This window comes from Ascaphus truei, chromosome 5 (assembly GCF_040206685.1).
Source record: "Ascaphus truei isolate aAscTru1 chromosome 5, aAscTru1.hap1, whole genome shotgun sequence".
Taxonomy (NCBI): domain Eukaryota; kingdom Metazoa; phylum Chordata; class Amphibia; order Anura; family Ascaphidae; genus Ascaphus; species Ascaphus truei.
The window spans coordinates 41528743-41552542 of record NC_134487.1 but is presented as its reverse complement, the minus strand read 5'-3'; the positions used below and the strand labels follow the sequence as shown (position 1 = coordinate 41552542).

The 23800-nt window shown below is 39.8% G+C and overlaps 1 protein-coding gene across 6 annotated transcripts in view; it reads left to right on the top strand.

Moving 5' to 3' along the window:
* LAMB4 (laminin subunit beta 4) overlaps positions 1–23800 on the top strand; it is a 131908-nt gene that overhangs the window by 64668 nt on the left and 43440 nt on the right. For all 6 annotated transcript variants that reach the window (XM_075599735.1, XM_075599740.1, XM_075599734.1 and 3 more), the window contains 7 exons: positions 3987–4108; positions 5316–5436; positions 7670–7847; positions 11268–11411; positions 12234–12465; positions 13214–13371; positions 14338–14562. In XM_075599735.1, the coding sequence (XP_075455850.1) occupies positions 3987–4108; positions 5316–5436; positions 7670–7847; positions 11268–11411; positions 12234–12465; positions 13214–13371; positions 14338–14562 (1180 nt within the window). The remainder of the gene's footprint in view (positions 1–3986; positions 4109–5315; positions 5437–7669; positions 7848–11267; positions 11412–12233; positions 12466–13213; positions 13372–14337; positions 14563–23800) is intronic.

Here is a 23800-nt window from a genome sequence, read left to right as displayed (position 1 = left end):
TAAAAAACTATGACCTGATGCCTTCGTTGCCATCCTGTCTAGCAAGAATGCTTATTGGGCAAAGGGGTCTTTCATGTAGGGTGTCACTTTTGACAGGTGAAATGGTTATCACCTAATTGTGAGACCTGGTCTGCACCTTCAAGGGGGTGACTCTTTACCCCTTTGATCAGCATATGGCCTCATTAACACATCAGAGGACTCATGTAACTCACACTGCCTTTCTGAATTAAAATATGGCATAAACTATTACATGGGGAAATCATACTTTCTATTGGTAAGAAGGGGTTAACAATCCATGGGCCGCCTGCTATAGGTGGGATTTAACTTGTGTCCAAATATCACCGTTATAGCATGTATACAATGGAATATATAATTTTCCACTTTATCCATTGTCAGGATTACAATACAATACAATTCTCCCCCTTCCTCCATGTTAATACATAACATAACAATTAATTCTGCTGAAGCGTGGAAATGCAGATCCACATATACACAATATGGTTAAAAAACAGAGAAAATACTGTGCGCTACTATCTAACCCAGAATATGGGATATAAATAAAGTGCAGTGACTAAACCACATAAATAAGTGAACAAGAAATAAATCACAATAACCACAGTGAGGGTGTATATATGAAGAAATTATATCACATAACCGTGTATTTGTAGAGGCGTCTGCTGCTATAAACACAGGGGGTGGCTCAGCACCCCCCACACTCTAAGAAATGGAAACAAAAGAATGTTTCTTTTGTTTCCACAATATGGTTAACCCTTTCCCTCCCGACATGATTTCTACACATACAGGAACATAACACAGACTGCTGGGGGAATACATCTCAGACCTGGGGCAATTCTGCTGAAGCAGGGGGATGCAGATCAACATATACACAGATCCCATTAACCCCTCATACCCCGATCATGACATAGACGTATCTATGTGTCTGTATTTGGACATTTGTTTTTCAAATCATCTTTTTTTATTATTATATTTATTAGTGTTCCTGCTACTAAAGATATGTAAATGTGTCCACTGCGTAAACTTTGTTGGTTTTTTTTTAACCAAAACTGATTTATGGCAAACCAGTTTGCTTAACTTTTAAGGAGTAAAATTTTCTCAGAAATGTCACATTACCATTACATTTTTGCTGTTTCCCCAATGAATCGCAGCCAAGTCACAATTCGCAAATGACTCACCAAGCATGTCCAGGTTGTTTAATTATGTTAACAGGCGTCCAGAGACTGAAATAGAGCTTTTGCTAGAGAGCAAGGAAGAGAGAGAAATTCACATTGACCTAATGCAGCAGTGCGCAAATTGGGGGGCAGGAGATTTGTCTGGGGGGGGGGGCGCGGTCGGTTGCAGAGGTCCCGCGCTCTTCCCCAAGGCATTTCATTTAATGCCGGGGGATCGCGTGAGGCCTCTGCAACACTCCACTTACCTTGATTCAGCCGGCAGTGTGTTGCGTCACCATGGCAAGGCGGCGTGACCTGACCTGTCACCATGGCAATGTGCCGTCAAATTACGCCGTGGGGTCATGGCATGACGTCACATGACCTCCGCACACCGGGAAGCATGGTAGGGGGGCGCGAGCACCAGGGGATCAGGCAGGGGGGAAGCAGCACGAATATTTTGCGCACCCCTGACCTAATGTATGGTGAATCCCTCTGAAACTCTGACTGAGCCGCAAATTTTTTCACAAATAAAAAAAGGGTCAATTTTGCATGATTTGCCAATGCGGGCAAAAGCTTTGCACATCTCAACCCTCTGTCTACCTGTTTTAATTTTACTATATTGCCACCTTGTGGCCATAAAAGGGAACTACACGTATTAGTAAATCGCGGATCTCAAAACTATTACTGCTAATTTATTTATTTATAAAATATTTTACCAGGAAGTCATACATTGAGAGTTACCTCTCGTTTTCAAGTATGTCCTGGGCACAGAGTTAAGACAAATAATACATGGTTACAAATACAGTTTCATAAATGAACAGGGTATACATTATATACAAGACATTGCATGCACAGTTAAAGAAAATATATATTATGGGCTAATAGTTATTATAGAGAGAGGGAAAGAAAAGAGAGATATCCTTTTAATTGGTGCTTAGGTATTTGTGCTTACACATTTAATATAGCACCCACCTGTCAGGCAATATTCATCCCTAAATATGATGAACAAGATATTTTGGTAAGGGATACCTCAGCCGGTACGAACACTAGCAACGTGAAAATTTAATATATACACCGGCTCATATTTGGGATTTCTTAGGAGTGCACCATTCAAAAGGATATCTCTCTTTTCTTCTCCTTCTCTCTATATATACAGCAAGCTTCCCAGGAAGCGAATATCCTTAGGTAGCACCCTAGAGGTAGAGGGAGTTTTTTCTGTATTTTTTGTCCACTGTGACGATAGCTTATGACAGGCTGTAATTTACACCAAAAATATATATAAATATATATATATATATATACCTGGGTTTAAACTGGGACGAGACTTAGATATGATAAAATATAATTTATTCCTTGATAAAGGTGAACACAACAGATTATACAAATAACAGGCAAAATATAGACACTTGCTTAAAGACGGAAATGATGAAACAGTCACATCTGGACTGGCAGTTCATACAGCAATCTTCCATATTTCAGCTGACATCACAGCAAGACTAGCAGCTCATGAAGACTTTGCATGAAGACAATAGCCATAGGCTGAGCCTGGTTCTTATACAATTATTTCCCTTTGAACACAACCTAAACCCAGCCCCTCTCATAAATCAGTGGTGAAGTTGACAGTTTCCCTCAGAGTAAAACTCCTCCCACCCCACGACGTTTAAAAACTGCTTTTCCCTATCTAAATAACTTAATAACTTCAGTTCAGTAATACTTACTGGCACGCAAGATATATTAATACATTCCGTCACACCTGACGCTCCCAAAGAGACTACATATTAGTACTGTTTAGTACTAAAATTAAGAGAGGTATTAATATCTGGCTCTTAGTATCTGTTAGATATCAAGTGTTTAGAATCATTATTTGCGGCTCGGTCCCCCGGTTACACATATGTAACACTTAGCATGTTCAGCCGAGGACATCTCATAATATTCTTATATTTAATAAGGTCACTCATTCTGAGATCTCCTTGGGTAGCCGCCCCCTGGCCCCCATCAATAAACCCTTTGAAGCAGGGACCCCTGGGTGGGGGACATTTGTCCCCTGTGTTATGTTTATTCTTGCAGGATACCTTGGTTTGTAAGTGTGAGTTTTAACGCTCACAACCCACTCCAGCTTCCTGCAAACAGGACGCCTTTGATCAGGGCTGTTTCCTAGCAATATTCCCTTGGCCTGCAAATTCGGTATTAACATACTGTGCACCAAAACCCCCATGTGTACTTTTTCACACCCAACTTCAATCAAGTCTTTTGAAGTCCAGATTTAATGAAAAGACACACTACAGTTGTATTTTCTTAAACTGTAGCTTATTAACCCCTTAAGCCCCAGTGTGTGTGGTGCAGACACTGGCCTAGAAACAATACATTTTTTACAGGGGAATAAGCATTTGGATATTGACGTGAGGTAAAAACACATTACTGGACCTCAGCCCAGTTAACCCCTTGCTTCCCAGGTGAGAGTAGAGGGTGGCCAATTGGGGTGTAACCCCTTTAATCCCAGGCCAAATCCTCACGACCATCACATCCACTAATAGTTATTATCCAAAAGGTGTTTAAACAGCAAGACCCATATTCATTAACCAGTGCTATGCCACAAGATGCGTGCCTGAAGACTCCTTGTCTCCTTGTGGCACATTAACCTGGTTGGACCATAAGGGATCTTCCAGAATTGGAAGGTGTCATGGCGTATAGTGTACCCCTTAGTAAATATGGGTCCATATCTCTTAATTAAAAAAAATAAAATAAGGATTTCCTCCAAAAATATTTAGAAATGCTATTTTTTTTAACCTATTCCATTTCTCACATCTAAATATACAGACGTTGGAAGACTGGACAGCGAGTATTGTGGTAAACTCCCCTAAAGGCTCAAGAAGTGAACACTGCAAAAATAAGTTGCCTCTGAATAACACCAATTCAATACACCTGGATTCTACATACAGGTAAGAAACAAAAGTGTATGAAGGCGGAAGAAGTCAGCTTAACATCGTTGACGCTTTTTGTTTTGCTCATTACTTCTGGTTGATACAATCAAAATAGTAAGGAAAATAATTCGCCTTTACAGCGTATACATTTAGTCTGCAGGCCTTTTGGTCGATCCTCCCTACACTTTGTTAAATCTGCAATAATATACTAGGAACTAGGTTATGAAAAAAACAATAATGTAGTATTTGGATTATATAATTTGAGTTGTTCCAGGTTGATCTTTGACCCTGGACACTTTGTAGGACCCTTTAACATTTATTAACTCATTGAGGGAGCCTAGGTAGCCTCACTGGCACTCCGGGGATTAACGACTACTTGATGTATATTGCAATGTATATTTTGGTCATTTTATTATGTTATGTTTCTGTTGTCTCAATGGCCTATATTAAGTAGAGAAATGGAGATGCACACATGGACATGGTTCTTGTCGCAGGGTGCTGTGTCCAAGCAGGGGCTGCAGCCGCTGGTATGTATGTATGTATGTATGTATGTATATATATATATATAGTGGAAGGAGGGCACATCAGACTTATGAAGCATAAAAATAACTTCTTATTCAAATTTATCGACTTTTCGATAATTGTCCTGATGAAGGTGTAATTAATCTGAATCATCAGTAACTTTGAATAAAAAGTAATTTTTATGCTTCATAAGTCATATAGGCCCCTTCTCCTTCCACCATTCAATGGCCTGTAGCCCAGCTGTGACTTACATAGCTGTAAATCATTCATATAGATGGGGGGCTTGTTAGTAATGCTCCCTATTTAACATCAAGATTGGTGAGTAAACATTGAAAAGTGATAAATATATACATAAAGTGTGTATGTATACAACATATATATATATATATACACATATATGTACAGTATATATATATATATATATATATATACATCTCTACCGTCATTCTATACATACATTTCATTACATTCTTCATTCAATCATATATTTATTTACTAATTCTGCCTGTCTTTTTGGTATAATGTCACTAAAGACTACAGTAATTTAAAATTACATCACAACAAAGAATTCAATGCAAAGTTACAAGAAGCTTTTAAAATTAAGAATGTCTATTGCTACTTGCAGCTCTGAATACAGAATGGAATCTATATAGGCATATTGTTCATATGATCTCACTATATCATCAGCATCTCTTTCTAACAGGTTGGCACTGTTGAATACTTCCATCTGCTTGGACCCAGAAACTGAGTATTTAATAGATGTTTATTTTACTCAACTATCGAATGTTGACTCAAGTAACAATTTTTACATATTAATTGATTCGGTAAGTAACAAACCAAAATATGTCAATTATTCATTGCAGTATAGTATTACATGATTTAAAATGGATCCTGTAAAGACTCCCTGTTTTATACTTATAGAACTCCAAAACTTTCAATAGTCATTTTGTGGGCTGTAAAGTAAGTCTCCTCATATTTAAAAAAAAATACCAAAATATTATAAATATTTTCTGAAAATTTGCCTTTTTGGGGTATATTTCAAACTACCCTCTATTTTTTTTAACATTGACTTATTTTTGATGACACGTTTATACTAAATGTATTTTTAAGCAAAGTCCTAGATAACGTGTTAATGCCATTAAGATAGTACAACATCTGGTGCCTAAAATAAGCGTTGTTAGAAAGAACTAATGATGACAACAATTACTTTACCTGTATGTCATTGTTTCAAAGTGAAGCCAGTAATGTGGGCATGTTACACAGTACAGTAATGTGTGCATGTTACACAGTACAGTAATGTGGGCATGTTACACAGTACAGTAATGTGTGCATGTTACACAGTACAGTAATGTGTGCATGTTACACAGTACAGTAATGTGGGCATGTTACACAGTACAGGCTCTGTCTTGTTTGCAAACATTCCATTTACTTATTGTACTGTACATCAGGAATGTCATCAAAAAACTAAGCAAGCGAAGCAGCTTCCTGGATCAATGCTGTCTGACATTGCAGGAGTGCTTTGTCATGCTTCTAGAATACAAAATGTGGCATTATATACAACCAGGTAGTGCAGTGAGATACCCAGCTTTTACAGTAAGTAACATTTCTGTCCACTATACACAATACCTGTGGAACTCCCTCAGACTCAGTATACGCCAAGCCCTTCCTCTCCCCAGCTTTAAGTCAAACCTTAAAACTCACCTGCTAAAAGGAGCATTTCAACAGCTAAGGCTGCGATATAATGAGCACTGCATTGCTTGCTAGAGACCGTGTGACGTCACATGCCGCCGTGCGATTTCAATGGCGGCAAGGGGCGGTGACGTCAGCAAGGGGGAAGGCACAAAAGGCAAGATGGATATGTGATTGGCTTGTCGCCAGTCACATGATGCAGCTGTCGCTGTGTATCACAAAATCTTTTGTCGTCTGTGCTTTTGGTCTCCACGTCACTCCGCAGCGCCGTGGCGGTCGCACCCACTGTGGGCACCCGTAACAGACTTCAGGTACTTGCTTTAGCGCTGCCGCCATCGCCACGGCCTTAGACTCATGGCTACTGTCCCACACTCACATTCACTCCTACCAACCATTGCGACCAAGCACTGCCACCTACTGCACTTACTCCCTCATCTGCTGCCTCTGTAAGTCTCCCAACATACCACTTAGATTGAAAGCTCTCTGGGGCAGGGATTTCCTTTCCCATTGTCTGGCTTTGTTTGATGCACTAATTCCCTGTACTGTACTGTGTCTTTTTTAAAGCAACGAGTACATTTTGGGCAGTATATAAATAAAAAGATATACATACATAAATAAAACACAAGGCATGCAGGGATTTTGTACTGTTCTTTAGAATTGGCTTAGCCGTTTGAACACTCTCAATCCTGCAAGGAGATCACCATGCACATTACTATCATTTTGGGTTTGTAAGAACTCTGAGGACCACAGAGATCTCCCATTACCCAGTCCTATATCTGGTCAGTATATTGTCTGAGGATGAGTGCACATTTTGTACTTCAGTAGCTGATGACTACAAATCTCAGCGGCTTCTTTTCAGACCCCTTCCCTTCTCTTCTTGTCCTCCTTTTTCCGTTTCTTCCCCCCTTTAGTCCAACGTTCTATCCCCCTCTTTCTCGTACCAAAGGGGAAACATAGACCTGGCTCCTTGGGTGCGCACCCGCCCGACTGGGGGGGTGCGCGGCAAGGGGGCATGGCCGTTAGATCTGGGGAAGAGAACGCTTCATCTGAAATCACTTGAGCTATGCCTCCTCCACTCGGCACATAGCCATGTGCCGTGGCGGTCTTCCACCCTCTACCTAGATCTGTGATATATTATTATGTATGCTTTTCCCTGTAAAATCTCAATAAAAAAGTGTGAAACAAAAAAAGAAAGAGAGAGACTGCTTTAATACATGATGATTATTTTTAACATATTGCTCCCATCATGTTTATTGTAGGAAGCAAAAATCGAAGTATAATTTTCCTTCCTATGACTTTTCCATTTTTTTTCCTGAATGTCTTCTTTTTAATAATTAAGTGTGTAACTTCCCTTTATCCTCTCCAAAGCTCGGACTGATTCCCAAGATTGGATCCGTTAATAATCTATGCAGTAAACAAGAATTAGAAGAATACCAGTATTATAACTGCATTGCAATTGCTTCTGAAGTTGGGACAGAAATACTTCCTGATGTGTGTGAGAGGCTTATTATAAGCATGTCTGCACGCATGCATAATGGGGCCGTTAGTAAGTATCCGATTTCATAACAAACAACCCCACCTAAATAATATTTTCCCTTGCAGTTGTAAAAGTCAGAGCAACTAAATATATGCATCTGACAACTGACTGATGTGATCTGAAAATCAGACATATCCACTTACAGATGCAATCCCTCTTAGCAACATAAACAGAATAAAGTCAAGGTAAAACAAAATCATAAATCAATTCTCCTGTAAGTACCAGGAGAGTAATTTACAAGACTTAGGGCGGTCTTAAAAAGGCCAAAACATCTATTCCCCTCTTACCACCCAATGATGTTTGTGACATCATGCAGTCATGCATGAAATGCATTGGGGTGTTGTGACTTTTTTGGGACCGCCCTCTGCCCAAATGTTATAAGCAATGCATTATTCAAAGGATAACCTTGATTGGAAAAGCATGTGTTGTGTATTCTTTGATTAAATCCTGTACTGATACAGCGCTCTATATTGTGTTTGAATATAATAATTGATTTAGTGGTGGGAAACCAACAAAACACCCTTAACTGTGCACCCATTGGTAAGTAACCATACAAGGCTCTTTGACCTGAATCAGGTCCGGAAATAATTGGACACTGACACAATTTTCATAATTTTGGCTCTGTACGCACCACAATGGATTTGAAATTAAACAACCAAAATGCAATAGAAGTGCAGACTTTCAGCTTTAATTCAAGGGGTTGAACAAAAATATCGTATGAAAGTTTAGGAATTGCAACCATTTTCATACACAGTCCCCTTATTTCAGGGGCTCAAATGTAATTGGACAAATTAACACAATCATAAATGTTCATTTTTAATACTTTGTCGAGAATCCTTTGCAGGCAATGACTGCTTTAAGTCTGCAAACGCATGGACATCACCAAACTCTAGGTTTCCTCCTTTGTGATGCTTTGCCAGGCCTTTACTGCAGCTGTCTTCAGTTGTTGTTTGTTCGTGGGTCTTTCTGCCTTAAGTTTTGTCTTCAGCAAGTGAAATGCATGCTCGATCGGGTTGAGATCAGGTGACTGACTCGGCCATTGCAGAATATTCCACTTCTTTGACTTAAAAAAAACTCCTGGGTTGCTTTTGCAGTATGTTTTGGGTCATTGTCCATCTGTAAAGTGAAGCGCCGTCCAATCAACTTCACTGAATTTGGCTGAATCTGAGCAGACAATATATCCCTATACACTTCAGAATTCATCCGGCTGCTTCTGTCTTCTGTCACATCATCAATAAACACTAGTGACCCAGTGCCATTGTAAGCCATGCATGCCCATGCCATCACACTGCCTCCACCATGTTTTACAGATGATGTGGTATGCTTCGGATCATGAGCCGTTCCAAGCCTTCTCCATACTTTTTTCTTCCCATCATTCTGGTACAGGTTGATCTTAGTTTCATCTGTCCAAAGAATGCTCTTCCAGAACTGGTCTGGCTTTTTTAGATATTGTTTGGCAAAGTCTAATCTGGCCTTTCAATTCTTGAGTCTTATGAATGGTTTACACCTTGTGGTGAACCCTCTGTATTTGCTCTCGTGAAGTCTTCTATTTATGGTAGACTTGGATAATGATATGCCTACCTCCTGGAGTGTCTTCTTCACTTGGCTGGATGTTGTGAAGGGGTTTTTCTTTACCATGGAAAGGATCCTACGATCATCCACCACTGTTGTCTTCTGTGGACGCCCAGGCCTATTTGTGTTGCAGAGCTCACCAGTGCGTTCTTTTTCTCAGAATGTACCAAACTGTTGATTTGGCAACTCCTAATGTTCCTGCTATCTCGCTAATGGATTTTCTTTTTTTTTGCAGCCTAAGGATGCCCTGTTTCACTTGCATTGAGAGCTCCTTTGACCGCATGTTGTGGGTTCACAGCAATAGCTTCCAAATGCAAATGCCACACCTGGAATCAACTCCAGACCTTTCACCTGCTTAATTGGTGATGAAATAACGAAGGAATAGCCCACACATGTCCATGAAACAGCTTTTGAGTCAATTGTCCAATTACTTTTGGTCCCTTGTAAAGGGGGGACTACATATTAAAGAGATGTAATTCCTAAACCCTTCCTCCAATTTGGATGTGAATATCCTCAAATTAAAGCGGATAGACTGCACTTTAAGCCCATATTCACTATTTAACTGTAACTTGAATTTCTTTTCGTACACAGACAAAATAACAAAACTTGTATCAGTGTCCAATTATTTCCGGACCTAACTGTATATATATGTATATGCTGAGTTTTACTCAAAAATGCTTTTTATTAAGCTACGTTTGTGAGTGTGCATTTTTAAATCCTTGACTCCATAAATATATTGTTATACCTTTTACGCTATGAGTGCGCCTGTTTTTTCTGTGTTATATATATATATATAACACAGAAAAAACAGGCGCACTCATAGCGTAAAAGGTATAACAATATATTTATGGAGTCAAGGATTTAAAAATGCACACTCACAAACGTAGCTTAATAAAAAGCATTTTTGAGTAAAACTCAGCCAGCCAGACGCAGGAACCCGGTAGCAGATGACTTTGGTATAGTGTCCGGTGTAGGTACACTGCAGCAGCGAAAACTCAGTGACGTCAGTGGATTCAACTGGAAAAAGTTCCCATGTATGCAACGAGTGGACAGCTGAGAGCAATACTTCCAAAAAACGCAATAAATTGCTGTAGCAAGCCAGTGAGTGGAAATATAATAAAACTGGGCAGTAAAACCTCCACACAACACTCTCTACGCGTTTCGTCTCAAAGAGACTTCATCAGAATGTTAGTATATGGTTATATTGATTATTTTAGTGTCTCTGTAGAAGGTTTTTGACATGACAAAACCCCCATCAATGCATGAATTAAAATGAAGCGAACCCAAAGAATATTACTTTTACTTCATTTTACATCTAGTAAGGGTACATATGCCGAATCTTAATTATTTTTTTATTGCTCTAGAAAGCAACACATTACAGCTATTAGGGGTTTTAGCGTACTTCAACATCTCCCTCATAATCATTACACTAAACTTCCAGGACTATCTTGCAAGTTTCAATAGACTTAAATGTGGATCTGGATGAACAAGGGTCCGAGTGAGGTTATCCAGGTGAGTGGTACATTTTCTTCAGGGTAGTTTATCCAATTTCTTCCACAATAAGAGACCTGCAGAAAGGTAGCCCCCTCACTGGTAGTGCAGTGACTTACAGGTCTGTCAAAAAGGTGGTTAAACTGGTGGTAAGAATAAAGCCGATGCACCAGGAATTGGAGAACAAAGAAAGCAATTTCTGCTGGATGAGTTAACTTACTGTACATCCAACGTTCATTAAATGTGCTATTTGTTTTTGTGGTGGTGTAAAAAAAATGTTCAATGTATACATAGAAAAGATCAGATGAAATATGATGATGTGCTATCCAATTTCTTACATAAATCACATTAACATTTCTGTTTCAGAATGCACATGCAATGTAGATGGGTCTCTAAGCACCAGCTGCAGTAAGTTCGGGGGTCGATGTGAGTGCAAACTAAATGTTGTTGGACGTTGCTGTGACAGATGTGCTGTAGGCAGCTACAGTTTTGGTCCTAATGGTTGCCAAGGTAAGATACACTTGCAATTTATTTTATTTACAGCTGTACTCTAATGTCATTTGTCAAGATGAGAAACTTGACTTATGTGGTTTGGGAATCATTAACCTAATTATAATGCATGTTTCACTAACATCAACTAGGCAGTGCAGCTTTGTTTTGGGCTTATCAACAGTTCTTTTCTTTCTTATCCTGACATCATGTTGTAAGTCTAGGTCTAGCTCTAGGAAGTAGTCATAAGGTAAAGCCAGTATCCACAGGGAAGGAGTTCATAGAAAGAAGGGTTTCCTATCATGCAGGTCTACAACGTTTACTAATTACAGCTTTTAAACTTGATAAACTGGGTAAAACACGGTACCTAGGGTGAGACAATTCGGACATCATATTAAAGTGACACAGAAGGATCTACGAAACCAGACGAGTGTGACAGTGAGGGAGCAGAATGTGGTATAAACCAGTGAGAACTAGAGTGGCTTAGAGTATATTTTTCTGCAGCAATTAATTATTTTTAGTGCTACAAAAACAGTTTGCCTTTCTACCGGCATGTACATTTGTTCCAATAATACTGTGTTTTATTACTAGGTGACGAGTATATTCTCTTTTGTTTTGCATAGTGTTTTTTGTCTGAACACAGTCTTGGCTGTGTTGCATACTAGAATTTATACATTAATTGGTGGTCTTTTTAACTAAATGACGAGCTATTATGCCGGTGAAATTAATATATTGGAAGAATACGGTTAATAACAAACAGAAGATATCAGCATGCACAAAAAAACATTGAAAGAAATATGTTTCCTGAAAGGTTTCTATGCTTTTATTTATTTTTTTGCCTAGAGTGTGACTGTCACAGTAAAGGTTCCATGAGCACGTTCTGTGATCAGGTGACCGGTCAGTGTGCTTGCCGCAGTGAAATACATGGTCGCCGCTGTGACAGCTGCCTACCTGGGTATTACGGATTTCCCAACTGTCGTCCTTGCCAATGTAATAGCAATTCAGAGCCGTGTGACCCAGTCACTGGAACTTGTCTGGATTGCAAGGGATTTACAACTGGAACCAACTGTGAACGGTACGGAATCATAGGCTTGTAGTCTTTATAATAAAAATTATTGGATGTTAAAGACACTGACTGGCACTGAGTTTGAAGCAGGGGAACCTGGTTCAATTCCCAGTGTCGGCTCCTTGTGACCTTGGGCAAGTCACTTATCTCCCTGTTCCTCAGGCGCCAAAAAATAGATTGTAAGCTCCACAGGGCAGGGACCTGTGCCTGCAAAATGTCTCTGTAAAGTGCTACGTAAAACTAGAAGCGCTATACAAGAACATGCTATTATTATTATTATGTATTAAATTCTACATCTGTCCAATGTTTTTAACTTTCTTCAGCTGGGTGGTAAAACGTTGCTTACATTTTACTCAGTAGCAAGAAGTAATTGATGCAGCTAGCCAATGCAAGCTGTTACCCATATACAATAAAGTGGTCCCAAATATCACGTCACATGTAGACCCAATGTGTTTGCAAATATTACATCCAGATTAAGACTTTCTTACAGCAGTAAGGGGAATTGAAACATGGAATTTTCACAGGGAGTCTTTTTTATAGAGTCCATTGTAATTTTTCTTCGATAAATCTGGTATACAGCAAATGAAAATACCCCTGTAAGAACATTCACCTCTCAAGACAGGTCTGAAACCCTGCATCTGGTTCAATTCTTTTGCACTGGTTTTCCCCGTTATGCAGCTGTGAGACTTTCGTAACTAACCTCCTTAGACTTGTTTCTAAAAGTTGAATGTTTATTGTTTAAATCGCAATCATACAGGTGTCTTGATAATTACTTTGGAAACCCAATTTTGCGTCAACCCTGCCGCCCCTGCATGTGTCCAGAGTCTCCTACAAGCAACCAATATTTTGCACGTTCCTGTCACCAAGATCCTGATAGTTTGGAATTAGTCTGCAGCTGTCTTGAAGGTTACACAGGTATGAAACATATGCCTTCCTCACTCTTATTACTTGGGTATACATTAGCAGCAGATATTTTAACTGGGTTTGAATAAGTGCTTGGCAGTAAAATATAACTATCAGATTCTTCAATTACCTCTTGCCAAGGCCATGCCAAGTAGTATCACGTGTTTTCTGTTACAATGGGCATTATGCTTATTAAAAAATAATTTTACTTGGTATAAACAAATAAGATTGACAGTATATACACTCAACACTACATATTGTTTTTCTTACAAGTGTGCACACCAAGAGTATCATAGATATAAACACTGGCCTGATACCTCTTACACACTCCACAATTTTACCTGTGGTTTTTCTGTTCTCCATAGCAGTTCCAAAGGAACTTCTCCAGTATAGGCCCCTTCCCAACAAGAGAATCTAGTGCATTACCAATTCCGTTGGAGGCACAGGTTAAAAATATTAAAACTAACATCATATAGCAGTGTGATCTGCATCTTCAACCATTGAAAAAATACATTGTTTACACCTTCTAAATGTTCTTGTTCCCATCGAAAACAATTTGAGGTCTTACCCTTCCAATCATTGTAAATGGCCTCTACAATCATACTTTCATGAAAAAGGGTAGGAAGAAATGCAGACCAAAGATTGGGGATCATATTTACTAAATTATACTAAAGTGTAAGGTACGTTGTCGCCTGTTTAATTGAAGGGATGCTACTTTATGGTTTAACATCTTGACATGTGTCTTTAAATTGTCTCGATTTATCTTTACAACTTCAAAAATATGAACTTCATCAACCATTACTTTCTGCATTAACATAATAATTATTATCAATGTAAATGTTATAGTATCATACATTTTCCCATGTATTTGTACTCTGAAAACTGAGTATAATCCATAAAACTCTTTCATATTATTCATTGTGTGACCAAAGTTGGGATTTGGAGTGTGGTTCATGACATCCTTTTTTTCTTCATCAGGAAGCAACTGTAATGAGTGTCCTATTGGATTTTATGGAAATATAGAAGAAGGTGAAGACCGCTGTCTACCTTGTCTATGCAATAACAACATTGATGTAACAGATGCTGAATCTTGTGATAAGGTCACAGGAGCGTGCTTAAAATGCTTGTATAACACATATGGGACAAAGTGTGACTCCTGCTTACCTGGTTACTTTGGGTCTGCCCTTCTTCAGAGCTGTAGACGTAAGTACCAACAAATGCTGCTGTCCATTAGTAATTACAAATGACAAACACAGTACATGAGAGGGAACAACGTGAAAGGACAGAAGAAAAGATGTTATCTATAAATAAGAGCAAAATCCTATTTGATTTTAAAAGACCACTAACTTGATTAACTAATAGTTACGAAGATGAATTGCACCAAGATGTGAATGACCTCAGGGCCAGGAAAATGACAACACATGCACACGCAGGGGTATACATTTTGAGTTAGTTATGATAGTGGGGATAGTGTCTTCGCATATTGCACTTTCATAATAGGAAATAAAAAATAAGTAGTTATTTTTTTCATTTGGTTCAGGAAATTGCAGCAAACAAACAGCATTCAGCCAGGGGGAATTGTTTCGTTTTCATTCAAAACAAGCACCAAGAATATGCAAACCCGTTTTAAAACAGTTGTAACATTCTTACGTAAGATAGTAGAAACCTCTAACGAATTACCCCCTCTTATGAATTCACACCAATACTGTTTATGTTAAGTATTAACATCTGCAAAATATATTTATGAAAGATGTTTGTCTTGAAGCATAAATATAATAACTGAACTACTGTTTTTGTTTTCACGTATGACCTTGTCATTAGGACTTCATCACTTAAACATTCAAGGTAGCGGCCACTTGACTCACTTGACTCACCTAGTTTGCGTCAATCCCCGTTTATACCCTCAGAATATTTAAACGTTTCAATCACATCTGCTGCTCTCTCTCTCTCTTGCAGAGTGTTATGGTGACATGTTTAAGTCTTTTCTTGTATGATTTCTGGTGAATTTGTATTGCCTTTTAATTTCCTCAGTTTTTTGTCTGTGTCCAACATGCGCCATCCAGCAGAGGATAGAATATTGCAAGTGAGCTCTTACCAGGAAATTATAAAGTGCCATCAAACCCTCCTTCCTTATATATCCCAATATACTACAGGTTTCTCTGAAGTTCTTGTTATGTTGTTTGGACACTTTTAGGTCATTGTGTAAGACATACATACATACATACATACATACATACATATATACACACATGTGCGCCGACGAGTATTCTAAAGCTTGCCTTGGAAAATCTGGGGCTATCACCAACAAGACCCAGGTACATGCTGTGTACATGCTGCAACATTTCAGTGACATTTCTACAGACAGACTAATGGCCCATCGGATTAACACAGCAGGGGTCCCTGGCTGTCCCATTCAGTTTGAATGGGACTGCCAAGAACCCCTGCTGTGTTAATTCGATGGGCCATTGGTCTTTCTGCAGAAATGTCACTGAAATGTTGCAGCATGTACACAGCATGTACCTGGGTCTTGTTGGTAATAGCCCCAGGGCAAGTTTTAGAATACTCATCGGCGCACATGTATATATTATATTACTCACTGTTTATCTTATATATTAGTAGGATTCCCTAGAGTCCCCTACTAGGTTCTAAATACTCAGATCAATTTGCAAATAAATAATATTATAAATTACTAAACATAGTTGTTGTACTGGTGGCACAATTAATATCTGTAGATGATGCAGTTAGTGCAGTGTTTAGATTAATGTATAGAGTGACATTACTTTAAAATCTAAGTGAGTTAATACAATTACCTGTAAAGAAAAAAATTATTGTATAAAGGGAAATAAAGTGATCTAAAATACAGTAACATTGCAAAATTATTTAATCTTAAAGAGATTGTGTAAAACAATCCTAACTACTGTTTCTCTTAACTAGCACACTATGTACAGCTGCGGCCACCTTTATCGTAATGCGGCCGTAGCTGCGCAACTCTGATAACCGCGGGCAGATGCAGTATATATTTATTTTTTTGGAATATGTTCCGGTATTTTAGCGCTCGTAATATTAGCATATTCTTAGCGCTGTCTGCAATACTGCAATACCGTCTAAAAACTCATGTGGGCGTTCGCGAGCTGTTGTCTTCAAAGTCTAATACTGTAGCAGTTCAACCTACGTCAGTACACAGTCTGCGTGTGCGCGCGCAGTAATTGTAAATTTGCATATTTATACATGCATGTATGTCTCATTTGAACATTGTTGAAACGCATAGGCGTGTACTGTAACAATAGCACATTTTGGCGTATATAGCGCTCTTCCCTCGCTCGCCCCCGCACACACACACAGGATAATGTACTGCACTGCAGTATTTCAACTTCTTATCTACAGTACACCTCTCCCACGCCATTCCTTTGAACGGATGGCTTTCTGGTTTCAATCACATTCCTGTCATCACATTCCTGCGTGCATAACGTTCAGTTTTGATTTACTGTATTCTTCTGTGTTGATTATTAATGCTCATTGGGGGGGAAAAAAGTTCAAGAGTGACCAAAAATAATAAAAATATTTTAATTTTCCTATTGTTGGCTTTGAATCACCTCTCTGCGCCTGCATGTAATCCTCTTTGGGAAGGGAGCTGTAGTTGATTATTACTGCGCATGCGTGAATTGCTTGCGAAGTTCAAGAGTTACCCAAAAAAAAAATATTTTTTTTCTCGTCATTTTTTATTATTATTTTCTCAACATGAATGAACATGTTCCTGCCTCAACCATCTTGACATTACTATATTCAATCTGTGCTGTAGCTTTTGACTGCGACACTGTGCGTTTGACTGCACATGATTGATTTGTGTGATTTTTATGTATTTGGGGGTGTGGCTATCAAATTATTATGATAACCTGCCTGTTGAAAATGTCATGTCTTTGAACTACAGTACAGCTAATCCTTCATGCAGCTTTACCCCCCTCCCCCACGCACACAAGGCTCGCTCAAGGATTTGAACCTCTTATCGACACCTCTACAAAACCATTCAATCATTTTCCTATTGTTGGCTTTGAGTCACCTCTCTGCGCATGTGTGTAATCCTCTTTGGGAAGGGAGCTGTAGTCACCTCTCTGTAATCCTCTTTGGGAAGGGAGCTAGCTGATGATTACTGCGCATGATTCACCCATCCACCCCCCCAACCCTTTGAGGCTTTGTATACGGTAACGCTTGTGATAATCCCTTCTCGAATTTGATATGTAAATCTGATTTGCACAGCACTGTGAAATTGAGTTAAAAAAACCATAATCTGATCCATGTTTTTGATGCAGTAAATTACCAATTTTTGAAATTCTTTCTTTTTCTTTGGTGTAGGGGGGGTGTCAATGATTATGATCAGTGTTCGACAAACCTATACATTTGCTCGCCCCGGGCGAGTGGATTTAACCCCCGGGCGAGTAAATATTGGCCCAAGCAGCACACGTTTGGTACTAGGTGGCGAGTAGATTTTTTTGTGTGGCGAGTAGATTTTCTGGTGATTTGTCAACCACTGATTATGATTATCATGAATGTAAAGAAATATTTATTTTATTTTATCAGGAACAAAAAATACAAATATACAAATAATCATGAATAATACAAAATGCAGTATTTATTCAGTTCTTCTGTCAGTTGAAAATTGAGGGCCAGTGGATAATCATGAATAATGCACATTGATAATAATATTAATTAATAATATATAATATATATATATAATAATATATATAATAATATAACATTTTCCGTCTTTATCTTCTTCCTCATTCTGTGTAGTTCATTGAGAGAGGGGAGGTTTTGTGTAAATCATGACTGCACTTTAGATACACTTTACTGTACACACAGTTCACACAATGTACACATGATACCACCCCTCCCCCTTTCCATCCTTTTTTTCTCTGAAAAGACAAGAAAAGAAAAAATTAGTACAGTTAGGTGCATATTATGGCATTGTGTACTGTATAGCTACTCCATATTGGACTACAGTATGCAGTTAGTACTGTCAAACTAGTCTATACTGTAACTACTGTATACTGTAACTACTGTTAAATACTTTGTAACCAGATGGCTAGTGCTGCTCCCTCAGGAAAGAAAAAATCTGTGCCATACTTACCTATATCATACAGTACTGTACTTTGTGTGCCTGTACTTACCATTCTACAGTACAGTACTATACCATACTACCTTCCTGATGCTTGCCCATTACGCTCGATCACAATGAGCAACACAGTCGCAATATGGTCAATATATTTATTGCATCGTTCCATGGTGAGTACATCGTTCCAAAAACTCATTATGCCTTGCGCCAACTCATCCTTTTTGGAGGGTTTCACGACTTTTTGGATATGATCCTTCAGCTGATGCCAGACCATTTCGATAGGATTGAAGTCTGGCGATCTGTCATTGGAGGGGGAAAAAAAGGACAATTAGTTAGAGATGCACAGTAAAAACAGTGGGAAAAAATGAGACACGGTTACCGCACTTACTCCGCTGGCGTCTTCACCCAGTTGATACCGCGCTCAAGAATATGTGCTGTTGACGCGGTGTGCTTCGGATCGTTGTCCTGGTAGAAACGGTGACCATCTGGGAACTCACGTGTGATGTATTCCAATCTCAGGCACAATTTGCTCTTGGAAAAAAAGCTTTATTCATGATTCCTATAACAAGAAAAGAAAAGTGCTCAAAAAACTGCACACTAGTACAGTATAGTGCATAAGGCAAAAGCGTGTGACTTATTTTACCATCAAAGATGACAATGCATCCTGGTCCATGCCTAGAGATGGCACCCCACACATGCATCTTCACTGGGTGTTTTGGACGCGGCTTCATAGATATGCGACCTTTTTTGTGAAATGCAAAGGTGGCAAATCTCTCCAGCGATACAGTAGACTCGTCAGTGAAGATGCAATCTTGGAAAGTTTCTCCACTGTCGATCCATGCCTGGGCCTGGACCACTCTCTTGATCTTGTTAACGTCCCTTATCATAGGGTACGCTCTAATGACAAGCAATAATTTTATAGGTACAGTACAGTTTCTTAAACAACACTTTAACCTCCTGTACTGTCCAGTACTAACCTCACACGTCCATATTTCCATCCAATTCTGCGTCTCATCTTCTTTATGCTGGTCTCGGATACAGTGAGATTGTGATTTTGCAGCAGAGTGTATTTGACCCTTAAGGCACTCTTCTCATCATTCTCTTCACTTATTTTGTCGACCAGAAGAGTTGTCTCCCTACAGTGTACAGAAAAACAACAATCCAGTAAGTTACAGTGCAGTAGGCCACAAGTACAGCACATCATTTACAGTAAACAATAATAGATGCAACAATATAAACAATAATAGATATACTATATTATATAGTAATATAAATAAACAGAAATAACCATAATGTTAGATAGATCTATACTATATACAGGCATACCCCGCTTTAACATACGCAATGGGACCGGAGCATGAATGTAAAGTGAAAATGTACTTAAAGTGAAGCACTGCCTTTTTTCCACTTTACAATGCATGTACTGTACTGCAAACATCATATATGTGCATAACTGATGTAAATAATGCATTTGTAACAAATAAATACAGTAGGCTTTATTCAAATAAAATGAATGGGAGCAAGCAAGGAGGTGAGAGGCGCGCACGCAGGACAGTACTGTATAGCAGCTCTCTCCTTCTCGCAGTCTCTCTCTCTCACTCAGTCAGTCTCTCTGTCTCTCTCTCTCACTCAGTCTCTCTCTCTCACTCACTCAGTCTCTCTCTCTCACTCAGTCTCTCTATCTCACTCAGTCTCTCTCTCTCACTCAGTCAGTCTCTCTCTCTCTCACTAAGTCAGTCACACACACACACGCACTCAGTCACACACACACACACACACACTCAGTCACACACACACATGCACTCAGTCACACACACTGTCACTCAGTCACACACTGTCACAGTCACACACTGTCACTCAATCACACACTGTCACTCAATCACACACTGTCACTCAGTCACACACTGTCACTCAGTCACACACTGTCACTCAGTCACACACTGTCACTCAGTCACACACTGTCACTCAGTCACACACTGTCACTCACTCAGTGTCACACACACACACACACAAACACACACACACACACACACACACACACACACACACACACACATTGTCACTCAGTCACACACACACACACACACACAGTCACTCAGTCACACACACAGTCACACACACACACACACACACACACACACACAGTCACTCAGTCACACACACAAGCAAAGATTGCAGCAGAAGATCTTCTCCTTCCCCTCACTGTTGCTCCGTAATTCACATCACATGCAAAGCTTCGCAGAGCTCTGAGGAGGGAGGAGGGAGGGAGGGAGGGAGGAGGGGGGAGAAGGAGGAGAGCGGAGGAAGCAGAGTCACGGGCGGAATCACTGGTTTAGCTGCTGCTTTATGGAGCGTGAGTGCAGGGGGAACAGAGACAGATGGGAGGGGGAACGGAGAGAGATGGGAGGGGGAACGGAGACAGATTGGAGGGGGAACGGAGACAGATGGGAGGGCAGAGGGAACAGGGAGATCGATCGCACCATAATGAAGACAAGCATGAAGGAGGTTGCAGGAGTGTTGAAGTGCGCACGCCGCCCCCTGGTGTCCGTACTCGCGAAGCATGCGTATGTACACGGGGTATGGTGCAACTAAAAATAAATGTACGTACTTGTGAGTGTACGTAAAGCGGGTGTACGTAAAACGAGGTATGCCTGTAGTTATGTTTATATGCAGCAATATAAACAATAAGATAGATATACTATATTATATAGTAATATAAACAGAAATAACCATAATGTTAGATAGATCTATACTATATAGTTATATTTATATGCAGCAATATAAACAGTAATAGAAAGATATACTATATTATATAGTAATATAAATAAACAGAAATAACCATAATGTTAGATAGATCTATACTATATTGTTATATTTATATGCAGCAATATAAACAATAATAGATAGATATACTGTATTATATAGTTATATAAATATACTTACGCGTTAGTTACCGTTGGTGTCCTCGTGCGTTGCTTGGTCTTTCCGTGTGCATGATAGCACACGGTGGTTGATGGCACAACGAGGCCAGAAGCAGCTAACCAGTGTTGGATATCTGCAATTCGTTGTCCACTCGTGTACATCTCCTTAATTCTCATGCTGAGATCCTTTGAAATCTTTTTAACAGGCATTGCTGCGAGTGGAAAGAAATACAAGCACAAGAATGTATATTCGATGTTTAGTCGATGTGTATTCGATGTGCAGTGAATCCACAAAATGGATGGTGTATTTATACGTTAATGACTCACATTAGAGTACGCCCACTTTTAACACCTGTACCTCGTCGCCATGCATAAAAGGTTACACAATTTGCAGAGCCCACCACTCGATGATCTGTATCTGAACTTTACCTTGTCCAGATCCTGCATTGTGCCATCTGCTTCCATGGATCAACCCCGATTCTACGGACACAGGAACCCACTCGCCTCTGCCGTGCCTGTCACGCAGAAAAAGCAAAAGGTAGGAGCCATTTCCAAGCCAAGGCCAAAGCGAAAGGCTAAGGCTAATAAAGAAAACCTTCTGCTGACCCCAAAGGCTAAGGATTTTAATACATGTATGCCTTATTATGTCAAGAAGAAATTCGGTGATGTACACACGGCAAAACAAATGGCAGCTAACCCATCGAACCCGCAGGCCACTTCCTCGATTACGCGTTGACGACTCTGCCGCTGCTCTCCCGGAAATCCACAGCCCATCTTGTCCACGACGCTGCCGCTGCTCTCCCGGAAATCCACAGGTCACTTTCTCCATCCCTCTTCGACGACGCTGCCGCTTCTCTCCAAGGAACCCCCATCTCATCCTCCGTAGCACCCATCCACCCAGATGTCCACAGCACCCCATACACAAGATCCAGCTCGTTAGACCGCATGCTGAATGGGTTAAGTGTCGATATCCCCGGGAACTTTACTATGCTGGTAAAGATAGATCTTCTTTTAGAGACCATGCTAAATATGGATCAACGGATGGAGAAGATAGATCAACGGATTGAAAAGATGGATCAACGGATGGAGAAGATGGATCAACGGATGGAGAAGATGGATCAATGGATGGAGAAGATAGAGACTGACATAGCGGGGATACATAATTTGCTCGGAGTTCATGCCCCTGTATCTCCGACGCCGGAGCAGGAGGGTGGCATGGATGGGATGAATGGGACCTTCAACCTTCCATCACCAAGCGCACCCCCTCCACCAGAAAAATATGTGTACATGTATGCCATTGACGAGGATGACATGACAACCCCATCAAGACCACACCAGGAGTCAACATGGCGACAAAGACAGGAGTAAAGCATCCTCCCAGATAACCTACCCTCGCCCACCGCCACAAGCATTCTCGCTCCCAGAAGAACACCCGCTCCAAGAATCCAACCCACATACGCTTGCATCGATACGGTGCCCGACATCATCCTGCGCGAGCTGCCTAATCCAATCAGGGAGAAGTATAGGGTGATGAGTGCTGGTTTACCCCAGAAGTATACCATGTTAATTTTCAAGCACCACGTGTCCTACTTGGTGTACTGCGGGTGGGCCAATAATGTAAACTACGAAGGAAATCGCGAAAAAAGGGCGCTTCCTGAAAATTTAAGAAGGACTATTGTGGAGGAATTGCGGCGCTATTTTTCAATTACAGATCCTGTAATAAAAATTGTGAGAGACTCCATTAATGGCATTTTGCATCATACAAGGCATCGGCCCTGCAAGGACAATCTGGTGGGGATCGAATTTGCGTGACTGTTCAAATGTTTATTTTTTGACTTGTTGCTTGTTTTGACTTGTATTAATAAAGAAATGTTTTTTTACTAACACCATACTGTTGTGCTGTAAATGTTTTGACTTTCTGTACTTTAATAAAGGAGATGTTGCGTGTTTTAAATTTTATTAATAAAGAAATGTTTTTACTTACACAAGACCTGCACAACTCCAGTCCTCGAGGGCCGCAAACAGGCCCGGTTTTATCCTGAAAACCGGGAATGTTTGCGGCCCTTGAGGACTGGAGTTGTGCAGGCCTGACTTACTGTACACCATCATACTGTAAATGTTTTGACTTTCTGTACTTTAATAAAGGAAATGTTGCGTGTTTTAACTTGTATTAATAAAGAAATGTTTTTTACTAACACCATACTGTTGTGCTGTAAATGTTTTGACTTTCTGTACATAAATGTTTTTACTAGCAGTACACCATACACCTGTAAATGTTTTGAATTGCTGTACACTTTTTGTACTTACTCCACCAATAAAAGAAAATGTTGATTTGTTTTAAATTGTTCCATTGTCTTCTTTTATACTGTAACAAAATACAGTGTTTCTAGAATGTACAGTACTGTCCAGG